The 13723-nt window shown below is 36.7% G+C and overlaps 1 protein-coding gene across 1 annotated transcript in view; it reads right to left on the bottom strand.

The window, feature by feature from the left end:
* Window positions 1–1201, bottom strand: part of LOC120539640 — a 78739-nt gene extending 77538 nt beyond the window's left edge. Inside the window, exon 1 of the mRNA XM_039769956.1 lies at window positions 1130–1201. Within this exon, the coding sequence (XP_039625890.1) occupies window positions 1130–1161 (32 nt within the window). The 5' untranslated portion in view covers window positions 1162–1201. The remainder of the gene's footprint in view (window positions 1–1129) is intronic.
* Window positions 1202–13723: the final 12522 nt, after the last annotated feature.

The following is a 13723-nucleotide window of genomic DNA, read 5'->3' as shown; positions in this document are numbered from 1 at the left end:
AATTCAGATAGAGCATCACCAAAATATTCATGCTATAAATATCACTGGTGATAAAAAGAATTCTGAAAAATGTAAAATCCAACATTAATATTATGTATACAGACATGATCATTTAAATAAAAAATATATATATATTTTTTTTTTAATCACAATCTGATTATTTATGCGGTTACCTACCAGGTAACACTTGTAGTAGGTTGGTCAGTCAATAAACATCCACCACGTCCTCTCAGTTGCAAGAAGCAGCTCAGAGAAGTGTGATTTAGTACCAGAGAGGACGTGGCGGATGATGCCGACTGGCTGACCAACCACAATCACTACCTGGTAGGTAACCACCTAAATAATCAGATTACAATTCAGAACTAGGAATGTAATACACTAATAAATATATCTGTATATCAGAGTGCAGTATGACATCATCTTCTTTCATATTAGTTCCTCAAAATCTCTACGAGATCAGTAGACTATGGAATCAAATGTGTGGCTACCTCATTGATTTTGTTATTTGCAGCTTTTTTCAGTAAGTAGAATCTTAAAACATACCACACACAAAGTAGTATGCAACCTCTGTATTATTAAGAAAAAAACAAATAATAAATAGATGTATAAATATATCTAATGTTTTATGTAAAGGCTCTGCACAAGCATGCTAGCATTCTGTTGTATTTCTCAATTATGTACTGTATCAGTGATTGGGCTACCATTGGCTCACACGAAAATGGCTACATACTTTTGATTGGTAGTCCAGAGTTTCTAAGTTATTATATTACTTCTTTAATATTTTTTCACAAATAATATAAATGTCCGATTTCATTTTTGTACTTCAACAAAACTGATACAGGCTCAAGCTCCCATGACCCTGAAATGCTTTGAGCAGATTTGTAAATGGATTGATGGGCACAATATTTTGTGCCAGTGTATAAATAAAAAAGACCAATACCTATTTTTGCAGGTGTAGTATGTGATGAGGCTTTTTCTTTCATTTTCAGATGTTAATGTAAAGTTGTGCTAACCTTGGTAAATGCCAAGTGACTATACTTTCAAATCAAGAATATAACAAGTCTAAACTTGTATAATTATGAAATAAAAATGCAATTTCATTTAACATTAGATTTCTTCTAAACAGTACCTCTCAGGAATAACAGTTACTCCAGGAGACATGAAGGTTGAATTTTTGGGATCAGACACACTTGGAGATGATGAATCTAGAAATGAGACAGAAAGGTGAGATAGATATTATTTTACTGAAATTGTACCGCGTAACAATCCTTCCTAGTGTATGTGAAAATTGATACTCGAACAATATTCTTGTTGTTTACTTTATCCTATACACTCTGAAACCTAGTAAGTGAAGCATATTATGAGTGAATTCCTGTTAAATTCCTAAAGACTAGAAATTCACAAACTTTGTTCAATTATATTTAAAAAAAATGTGACTGGGCATATCCTAATGAGAAAAAGTACATTTTGTTTAACTTGTATCACAAGCAAATGAAAGAACGTTATTATTAAAACAAAACTGAGCAACATATATCAAATCATTTGCCAAATCAAAATGGGATTAAATTGGGTAAATCATTTTTAACAAACATGCTAAAATTTCATAAGCAACAAAAAAGAATTAATCAGAGAAGTACAAAAGATATTTCATTAATCATGATTTTCAGGACTGCAGAACTGCGTTTGGAACCAAGTAGTGATTAGGCAAACAGAAAATTTGATTGACTTTACTTGTTTAGACAATTTAAACCTTTCTGATTAGCTCCAGAAACACTCTAACCAATGAGCAAAAGCTTGGGCCTAAACCAAACTGAGCCAGAAATGTACTCGAGAAAATCAGATAATAACATACAAAACCTGACTCTTTAAAAATGTGGCTATTAATTTGGAAAAGTTTAAGATTAAGTACTGAACTGAACACATGGTCTGTGTCATCACTGCTAAAAATGGTGTAAAACTATTATTTGTATTATTACTTATATTTTAAATTCAAATCGTCTTCTTTGTATTTAATTCATGTGCTTTAATAAATAAGCTAAACTCTTTACATATTAATTTGGGCAAGATTTTTAAATTTTTCTGGTCCCAGAGATCCAGTTGGGGGAACAAGGTCAACTTAGGGGTTTCATTGAAGGCTTAAGCAGAGTAGCATAATGTTAAATACTGTGAGACACTGGCTGGCAATAGGTAACCAAGTAGGGCTGTTCGATATAACGATATATATCGGATGACAATATGAAAACGTCTATCGCTGCACATTACGCTATCGTTTGTTTCGTGGTGTCGCAAAATAAACTGTTTACGGCAATATTTTTTTCATTGTTTTGATGGCCACCACGTGGATGCAGACACACTAGCATGGCTGATGAAGACGAGGCAACACCAGGTAGCTCCACACAGAAGGACCTTGTTCCTAAACGAGGGGCTACCTCTGTAGTATGGAGATGGTTTGGATTTGAAAAGTCTGACACAGACCAGAAAACGGTACTGTGCAAATTATGCTGCAAACCGATCGCTACCACAGACTCCAACACGACAAACCTCTTCTACACCTCCAAAAGCACGTGAGCGAGCATGCAGAGAGTTTACAACTGAGAGGCAGGCCACATAGGATATTACAGTTGTAAAGGTACTATTTAAACGAGCATGTTAAAAGCTTGAAAGATTAATTGCTACCAAAACAATTTGCTTAAGGCATAATTTTCCCTGCAGCGTTTGCTGTCAGCGTTAATCTTGTTAAAATTACGCTTTCGCCACAACTGCATTAACACGGCAAATCTCCGTTAACGAGTTACGCGGATCGCCCGTGCTTGGGGCTGGACGGCATCAACACGCTAGCGCCGTCCCAGTCCCACGCACGGGCGATCAGCTGTAACTCATTAACGGAGATTTGCCACACTACGATGTTCAAATTAACATTTTACTAGAATGTAGCCTAAAAATATTATATTTAATATTATATATTTAATATATTTTTGTCGTAAGCCTTATTGCTGCTACAGTTTGAAGTACAATGTTTACATTTGGTTTTGACAGTTAATGTTAGACTTGTATTTATTTTGTTTAAAGGGTTTATTGGCCTTATATAGTTTAGTTGTTAGTGCTTTGATCCTTTTATCTATACTAATAAAAGGCAAAGCCCTCACTCACTCACTCACTCACTCACTCATTCTCCAACTTCCCGTGTGGGTGGAAGGCTGAAATTTGGCAGGTTCATTCCTTACAGCTTCCTTACAAAAGTTGGGCAGGTTTCATTTCGAAATTCTACGCGTAATGGTCATAACTGGAAGCTGTTTTCTCCATTTACTGTAATGGAGATGAGCTTGAACGCCGTGGGGGGAGTTTCATGTGACATCATCACGCCCCACGTAATCACGCAGTACATAGAAAACCAGGAAGACCTCCAAAAGCGCTGAAGAAAACATGCATTATATAATTGAGAAGGCAGCGAAACAATAAGAAGCGGCGAGTGACATATACAACCATATTGATGAGTTCTGCTACTGGAAACAAAGCACGATGTAAACCTACACTTTAAATTAAGTTCATAGACAGGCTGCCGCTGGCGTTTGTAATTTAGTGCCTGCCCATATAAGGCCGTCCGTCAGCGGCAATCCAATAGCAAACTCCACTAAATATTCACGGGTTAAGGACTGTGCTTATGCAGAGGAAGATGAGATGGTCAGCGTGGTGTTTGGCACAAACTCAGCGAAACTGCGAGAGAAAGTTTTAAGTGCCAGGACTAAGGTAACATTAAATACAGCCATGGACATAGCACGATGGCACCAGCACAACTGGGAACTTCGATGCATGTACACCGAGCTCACGTGAACTGGCGCAGTGCACAGATAAAAGCAACAGTTCCAAAGAGCTGAACAAAACCGAATTACACAATTGAAAAGGCAGCAAAAATATGAAGCGTCTGATACATACAAGCATATTCATAAATGCAGCTACTGTGGAAACAAAGCACACGGTGGAAAAAGTCAATGTCCCGCTAAAGGAAGACAGTGTAAAAAACCCGTGCATGCAGTGTGTCAGGTCTCGGATAAAGAAGAAGACGAGCTGTTTATTGATGCAGTAAGAAACGAATCGATGAATGAAACCTGTCATCTTTACAGCGATTGACAAACACGGAATGTAACTTGAACACAACACATCCTACAAATACGAACCTGATTGAAAGAAATAATGATAATCAAATCCTTGATGACAGCAACACTCAGTAACACTCACAAAACAAATACTGTATATTGACAGTCATGTTATTTTTAAAATGTTCCCTTTTCTTTTTCTAGCTTTTTAACACACTACTTCTCCGCTGCGATACGCGGGTATATATATGTATATATATATATCCCGATCTACATACTCGAATAATGGATACTTTATTCGCCATCAATGATTGTTTTGGTAAAGCCATACTCAGTGTATTCATTAGATGAGCGGTAAAAAGTAAGAGCGAGGGAGGATGACTTATTGAGGCATGCAGGCTGTAGTGCGCGTCAACTCTATCTGAATTGCGATCACATTTGAAAAATATATCTTTTCAAGTTCTATTTAGTCCATATGTGTCAAACTCAAGGGCGCGGGCCACATCCGCCCGGCGTAATTATATCCAGCCCGAGATCATTTTATATACTGTATTATTGTTATTAATGGCCGGGTATATGAAGCGCTGGTAACACAATAAACTACAGATCCCATAATGCAGCGCTTCAGCTGCCTTGCGAACACTTACGCGTTAATCAAGTCTAGCTTATGATGCTGCAAGTTATTGCGAAGCTAGCTCACACGATGCTGAAGAGAAAAGTTGATTCTGAAAATAGAGCCTTTAAAACCGATGGGAGGCTGAGTATATGTTTACTGAACCCGTGTGTCTCATTTGTGGAGCTAATGTGGCTGTAATTACAGAATTTAATCTAAGACGGCACTATGAGACAAAACATCAGGGAGTTCTGTGTTGTGGAGATTCTCAGGATGGATTGCAGGTGCTCATCAGTGAGGCTGAAAGACCTGAATGCAATGCAGAAGATACAGAAAGCAGAAGAATTAAATAAGAATCTGACACTTCAGCGGACGCTTTTACCGTGCACAATCACAAAGTGATTTCAAGTGAAGTTGCTTTTATGGGAGACACAAATGCACCAGTGCAACTTTCCCTGTTGCCAAGTAATGTTAAACCAAGTCGTCACTACGGTGTTCCCAAATACGCACTTTGCTGATAAACCGAGCGCACTGAGTTTGCACGGCGCTTTGGTGACTTTGAAGAACAAAAAAAGTCCGTCTACATGCGGCTCGAACCTTGTGCATGTTTGGTAGCACATATCTGTGTGAGAAGCTCTTCTCAGTGATAAAGACTAACAAAACAGCACACAGGAGTCGCCTCACTGATGAGCACCTGCAATCCATCCTGAGAATCTCCACAACACAGAACCTCACACCAAACATAAACGAACCTGTTGCCAAAAATAGATGCCAGGCGTCCAGCTCTAAAATGACATATGAGCAAAGACAACTGAATGATTTGATTTGTTATTGCTGAAAGGAACACATTTTATTTATATTTCCAGGTTTTGTTATGCAGCATGTTCATATTTGAATTTGTATAATTTTGAAAGGATATATTTTTATGGAGAGCAAAATCTTTTGGGATATTTAAAATCTAAGTTTATTTTTATATAAATTTACATAAGAGTAAAGAAATTTGAATGTTTGTTCTTTTAAGTTATTTAAGGTTTGAGTTGATTTATTCACAAATAATATTCCTGTCTGTTTTTACCATTCCTACCAAAGATATTTCTGTCGACTAAATAAAAATTCCTTCTATTTAAAATTTAAATAGAACTTGAACAAATACTTAATATCCACGCAGACTTGCACGTAAGAGCGGGAGTTATCCGTTTTAACAAGCAGCGTATTGCACTGATACGAAATAGCTGTGTGTGTATATATGTATATATATGTTTATATATGTGTGTGTATATATGTAGATATGTATATATATGTTTATATATGTGTGTGTGTATGTATATATATATATATATATATGTGTGTGTATGTATGTGTGTGTATATATATATATATATATATATATATATATATATATGACAGCAACACTCATCACTCACAACAGTGACAAAACAATTACATTGACAATCATGTTACGTTATTTTCAAAATGTTTCCTTTTCTTTTTCATTGCTTCTTCAACACACTACTTCTCCTCTGCGAAGCGCGGGTATTTTGCTAGTATTTAATATATGTTGTGAGAGTTATTGCTGCTACAGTTCACATTTTGTTTATGTCAGGCATTTTATATAGCAGTATTTTATATTGGGCCTTTAGTAATTTGTTTTTGAAAAGTGTTTAATATTTGATACATTAACATTTTATGTTTACATTCTAAGTCAAACATTTGCTCAAATGTTCTAAATAAAAGAACAGAAATAATTACAAGTTGAGTACTTCTCATTTTGATTTTTAATTTAAATGAAAAAAAGGAGTGGTGATTATATAAACTATTCACTGAATACAAAGAAAATGTACTATATCGTGATATCGGGATATGAAATGAATTATCGGGATATAAGATTTTGGTCATATCGCACAGCCCTATAACCAAGCCTATTAAAGTCTCAACTTCAGGAGCAAGGACCAGGGACCTGGAATTGGCAGGGTGAATCTTATGGAACCTAAGGTCACCATTGCCCTCATCTCTCTCACCATTTAGCCTGTTAGAGACGGATAATATGCAACACCAGGCCCCACTGTAGCTGTTGTACAGCCAAAATCAGCAAATACCAATTAATTAACAGGGTGAGTGGGTAACAGTAAGACCAGATTATTCTAAGACAAGAAAATTTAGCACTTCAGGACCCACTTCACCAGTTCAAACCCAGAACAAACATTCAACACTCAGTCGCATATTTTTCAAGACTGAGAACAAGAAAGTGCTCATAACTGTCACATTCAAAAGGGGAATGCAATTCATGATCAAAATAAAACAGAGTGGGAGAAAGAGACACGGACGCAAAAAGATACAGAAAAATAAAACTGTTCATTTTATCAGGTACCATAAAAAAAATCAAAGTCACATGTCAAGCAATCAATTATCATTTAAAAAAAGTTAAAATGCAATGATACAATCAAACAATAAGTGTAAAAATAGGTGAAAACATAAAGAAGAAAGAAAACAAGACAATCCAATTATTTTCCCTCTTTCTTTTCTGACATTTTCCAAGAAGAAGAGATCTTTAAAAGAAGCAAACTACACACAAAAATAAAAATAAAGCAACGACTACAAGGTCACTATACCACCCCGAAATCTACATCCATTTTATAGGGGTTATCTAAGGAATTAACTGCAGGGACTATACCACATTCTTTCCAACAGAAGGATCATAACATTACTAGATCTAGAAGATGAGATGATAAAAACACAGAAGAATGACCTCTAGTGTTTGCTACGCTGATTTGCCTTTGTTTCTCCAGTACCTTCCAACTGAATTACACATCTCAATGTTGCATGCTTCCATCAAGAAGGATCTCCCTATATTATGGGGTTTAGACACACGCATAGTTCATGTAGTTTTTCATTTACATCCATCTAGTATTATTATTTTTTCTGTTATTTTAATTAGATTTTAGAGGCTAAAAACCCATGAATATTTTGTTAGGCTTCATTTCAGCAGGAAACAGTGCAATTGAAGGACTGGTACTGTATGAGGTTAACCAACACCCCAGCCATGTAAATGGAACCTTCCAAAGAAAAAGGACATATCTGAGGATGCACATTATGTAATAACCATTGTAAGAGCATGCTGGTGATGATCCCTTGTGCATGTTTTGTTTTGGGCTGGAATAAACAAACATACTTGGAAAAAACCTTTTGTGATCTTGGTCTTCAACTAAATCAGAACACATGGGGCAATCAAGAGGGCAACACATTCCACAAATTAGCAATGACTGCAGGGAAGGAACAGCATTAGAATCAAATCAGAGAATGTATTACGAAATATGTATCCCACTAACATTGTAAACAACAGGAACTCGGAACCTGCCATTGGCAGTGGTTGAGAAACACTGCTCTAAAGAATGAAAGAAATTTTTTATACAATTTTTAGCAAGCCATAAATTGGCAAACACGCAATTGAGGACCAACTGTTTTAGATGTTAATGACATCAAACACCATATAACAACTACTGAGCATTTCATGCATCTATCATTAACAGTTCAAAAGGTATGACTTATGGAACACTGTCTTTTTTTTTTTTTAGTAGCAGACATTTTTTAGTAAAAATTTGCCTACCACCATTGTTTAATGGTGGAAACTAACAAACATACAAGCCTTATTTTTTCACATTAGTTATTAGGTACAATTAATTATTTTCAGCAAGTATGAAGGGAACTCGGAGATGGGTTAGTCAGAATGCCTCTGTTGATTTCACATGGATTTTACCCTATAAATAGTTTTATTACTTAACATCAAACAAAGCCCTGAAGCAGGAAGGACAGAATTAAAAACTATGACAATCGATCAGTTAAAAAGCCTCCCAGGGAAAAGGTATCTGACATTGAAGCTAAAGTGGTATCTGTCTTATTGCTTAATGTCAGCACAACAATATCACTTTGGTATTACAGAGGAACTTTGTATCTTTATGTTACAAACCAAAAAAGAAAATTTTGGAACTTGGTTGTATCTAGCCCCTTATCAATATTATACAGACAGGATTTGGTTTATAGCAGATTCCGTTCCTTTCATTGCTGGTTAGAAAGCTGTTGTAGTTGTTAATAATTGAAAAGATTTCTCAAGAAAGATCGTCTTTATCTGGAGAGGAACTTTACTTTTATCTTAAAATATGGAAGCAAAATTGCCTGGCTGGCTAATCACAGTGCCACCCAGGGTGCAGTACTCTGATCTTAAATGGCAAGCAGTTGCTTATTCACTGTTATTCTGTAGCTGTCATCCAGAATCCTTGTTTTTGGGAAATATTAAAAATTTCCTGTAGCAATATCTATATCAACTGATAATCAGAAAATGAAAAGCATAAGTAAACTAAGAGCTAAAAAATCATATTCTCCATTAGGGGTACCTGTCTAATTAACTTGTGGTCGTCCATTATGTGGTTACTTGTCAAGCACTGGGACTAGAATCTTGATCTTGGTCTTAATTAAACACTTGTTACATGGTGTAGAAGCAAGCACTGTGAAGCTTTCATGGTTCACAAATATTTGACAGAAAAAAATTGCTCAAGACGTTGACATAGCAGAAAGGAATAGAACAGCAGCAACATCTGCTGAGTATGAAGTGCATTGCGAAGGCTGCTCATAGGAAAAAGAAGGATAGCAGCACTATCTAGTGAGTGTCAAGTACGTAAAACAAAATGCACATACGTAAGAGACAGAAAAATCCCTTGCGCAAATTGACCTGTGCTCTTGTCTTCACATCATATTGATTGTTATGATCGCAAACTACAGTGCTGCGCACCATGATGGTGCCAAAATAATCTTTACCGTTCACATCTCCGAAGCATCAAGTCAAAATACAAGAAGCACTTCAGTGCTAAAGAATGAGAGATAAGCCTAGAATATAGAGCCACTGAGCATCTAGCTAGTACTACAGTTCACCGACATGCCACACATACTCCATGATACAGAATGCATGTTTGGCTGTAGAGAACTTTTGAAAGCTGTATTAGTGGTGTGGTCACTATGGGTTGGTATTTTATCATACTAAAAAAACAAAACAATGTATAATCAAAATGGAAATTTTCACAAATGTATTCAAATCTACTCTCAGCATGTTTCCTTGTTCAAATAAAAATAAAAGTTTAAGAGAAGTTTAATTTATGTCTGCAGTAAGTAGTTGTTGTCTTGGAAATAAAACTGCTTTGATGCACAATATTTTATTACATACAAAGTCTGACGTGCACCTTTTTTGGGAAACAGGTTTAGTAATCTGAGATCACTCCTTTAGCTAAGGCAGCAACAAATAGTTTTACATTCCTTCATTAAACATAGACATTGTGATTGAGGAAGTGGCCTTGTGATGAACTGCAAACTGCTTCTAAAGATGTAGGTGAATTTACATCCTTTGAGGTTATCATTTTAGATGTTAAAACCGATTGTAGCACAACTGTACTACTAGTCTACAGACCACCAAGGCAATTTTCATTGGTCAGGACAGAATATGAGAGCCTTTTATCTTATTTAGCTATAAATTACGATCAAGTTAGTGTTGATGGGGGAATAGAGTATACACATGAGGAAACTGACACTTTCACCAAATGTTTTACTCATTTACTAAACGTATTTGTCATAATCACACATTGGATCCAACCATTACTTACAGAGATGAGGCTAAAAATTTTTGATCACTACTTAAATGTTTGTTTTGTTTCTGTCCTTACCAAAACAATCACAATTTAAAACAAGGGCAGTGCAACATCACAATTTTAACTCTACATCAAAAGATCAGGGGACATCCAATTATAATGAGACTTTAAAAGAGGCTTTAATAGGGTGGTTCCCCTTAAAACAAAAGAACTTAAAGCATATTGAAACTCACCCTGGTTAAGTGAAGAGTACTCATGCTGGTAAATTAGAGTGACAAAAACTTTTGAGAGTGGGTGGGGAATAACAAAGCTGCCAGTCTCCAGTAATGCATAAACAAACAGTGCTACAGAGTGTAAAAAAATCCCCTTTTATGGCCCACTCTGACTACTCTTCTAAATTTTTAAAGATGACAACAGAAACAATCCTTGCGACTGTTTACAATAGCTGCTGATCTAACAAATGGGAATACTGAACCGCATTACAAAATAATTATGATGAAGGAAATTCTGCAATAAATATGTTGTTAGATTTAAGTTCAGCATTTTGACACCATTGACCATTCTATTCTATTACATAGGCTGGAGAATTATTAAATTGGTGCCTCAGGCAGAGGCCTTGTATATTTTAGTTCATATTTGTTAATTTCTGTGCAAATAAAAATATCCTGAGAGTACTCCACCACTGTACTCTAAAGTTAAACATAGTGTCACAGGGTACTCACAACTTTACCATTTTAAATTTACACGCTTCCATTGGCAGTGTAGGACAAAGTGGTCATTGTCCATTCTGCTAGGCTTTAAAAGCACAACAGGCCTGTTTATAAAGCAGATTTAACAGGAAGGCAGGCATCCAGATGCTCCTTCCTCCACTTGTATTCCAACTTAAGTAAATGAACTGCTGCCTGTACCAGAATCTGCCTGTACTTCATCCGATAACAAATGTTTAAATCAGATGTAGAGCTGACATCTCTTTTTAAACACATTCTATCTTAAAACTAACTAAATAAGATAAATTAGAGCTCTAAATGGCAAGTAAACACCAGCCACCCTATGCTGTATGCTTGTCTATCTAGTCTCAGGCAACTAAACACGAGGCCTTGGGTCACATGCTGCCCCCAGTTGTAAGAAATGTATTCAAATCTACAAATCACTTTTAGAATTTAAAATCAGTTTTCGCTCAGAAGGGGGCACGTTAGCATTTCATGTCTTTTCAGTTCAAGAAATATCATCTTCTTTCCGTATGACAGTACAAAGTAGACAAAATGTACAGAGCTACTGGTGAAAACGACAAGAAAATAGAGTAAAACAAAAATTTCTGACAAGCATAAGACATTTAAAAAAAAAACACTGGACGAAGATTCACATTCATTGAAATAAACAATAAATCTTTATGTCTGCTTTATCAGTGATATATAGTGGTACTAAAACATGGAAATATTCAGGGTTACCAGGAAAGTGGTCATGCTGATTTTGGAAAATCATATCCCATTCAGAACTTGCCAGTAAAATTTATTATGATGCAAAAGGTACTTGAGGTTTTTGCAAATTTATTAAAAATAAAAAAATTTGAGAAAGCACATGTACATAAGTATTTACAGCCTTTGCCATGAAGCTCAAAATTAAGCTCAGGTGCATCCTGTTTCCCCTGATCATCCTTGAGATGTTTCTGCAGCTTAAGTGGTAAATTCAGTTGATTGGACATGATTTGGAAAGGCACACACCTGTCTATATAAAGGTCCCACAGTTGACAGTTCATGTCAGAGCACAAACCAAGCATGAAGTCAAAGGAATTGTCTGTTGACCTCTGAGACAGGACTGTCTCGAGGCACAAATCTGGGGAAGGGTACAGAACAATTTCTGATACTTTGAAGGTCCCAATGAGCACAGTGGCTTCCATCATCCGTAACTGGAAGAAGTTCAAAACCTCCAGGACTCTTCCTAGAGCTGGCCGGCCATCTAAACTGAGCGATCGGGCAAGAACGGCCTTAGTCAGGTAGGTGACCAAGAACCAGATGGTCACTCTGATAGAGCGCCAGAGGTCCTCTGTGGAGAGAGGAGAACCTTCCAGAAGGACAACCATCTCTGCAGCAATCCACCAATCAGGCCTGTATGGAAGAATGGCCAGACGGAAGCCACTCCTTAGCAAAAGGCACATGGCAGCCAGCCTGGAATTTGCCAAAAGGCACCTGAAGGACTCTCAGACCATGAGAAACAAAAATCTCTGGTCTAATGAGACAAAGATTGAACTCTTTGGTGTGAATGCCAGGCGTCACGTTTGGAGGAAACCAGGCACCGCTCATCACCAGGGTCCTCATGTATAAACGGTGCTTCCGCACAGAAATGTTGCGTAAGAACTTTTCCACGTTCAAATCGCGATGTATAAAACCTACACTTGGCGTAAAGCCACGCACTTTTCCACGGTACCTTATACCTTGTCATATGCAAGTTCTCCGCTCGGTTTTGCAAACTGGCGGCACCCAGCGTCAAAGCAGTGCTACTGTTCCTGTGAGGTTACTCCTTTTTTTCCTGACGAGGCTTTATAAATACACTGAAACTAACCGCATATTGTTTATTAGTGTAATGCATCTGATTGAATCGCCATAGTATTCCAAATACCATAACTGCTTTAGCGTTGTTACTCTAACTGCACCTTCATCTTTCAGCTGCTCCCGTAATAGGAGTTGCCAAAGTGGATCATCTTTTTCCATATTACTCTCACTGCACCACTCGGAGTATTTATATCACTGTATCTGAGTGTGAATCACAGCAGCAGCTGATCGGAAAGAGAATTATCGGTATACAGCTTCAAGAACACGCTGTCTCAGCCATGGCAAAACGTTTCAAAGCTTTTCCTGTGCAGGCCTCACGGTTCAGAAATAGTTTCATCACAAGAACTTTAAACGCACTCAATCAAGTGCTCCTTAAAGAACTGTTTGTACTTATAAGTACAATTACCTTACTGTAAACGCACTACAGTTATAATATTACACAACCAGCGCCACTTTATAAAGCGCATATTTACATATGATGACGATACCATTTTTAAGATGAAATGCAGCAAAATATGTTTATTAAATTATACAGATAAAACTTTAACTTCATTTAAATAATCTATGTTCTTCACTGGTACTGGTGTGAAGGATAAAATAATTAAACATGTACTACGAAGATATTTCAATGTTCCTTAAACGTTTTGAAGAATCGGCGCTCTAAGATTATAGATGGCTTAACGTCTATTACAAAGCTGATTGTGTGGCGATCCACCATGCATAAGAGAACATATTGACATTGGACTTTCTCTATTGGACATAGAGCCGCCCACAAGGAGTGTGCCTGGAATAAGTGCTAATTGCTACATTATTCTTTTGAATTTGCGACTGTTTATT

The sequence above is a fragment of the Polypterus senegalus genome, chromosome 11, assembly GCF_016835505.1.
Source record: "Polypterus senegalus isolate Bchr_013 chromosome 11, ASM1683550v1, whole genome shotgun sequence".
NCBI classification, from domain to species: Eukaryota; Metazoa; Chordata; class Cladistia; order Polypteriformes; family Polypteridae; genus Polypterus; species Polypterus senegalus.
The sequence above is the reverse complement of the archived record's forward strand: the minus strand, read 5'-3'. Positions and strand labels throughout refer to the sequence as shown.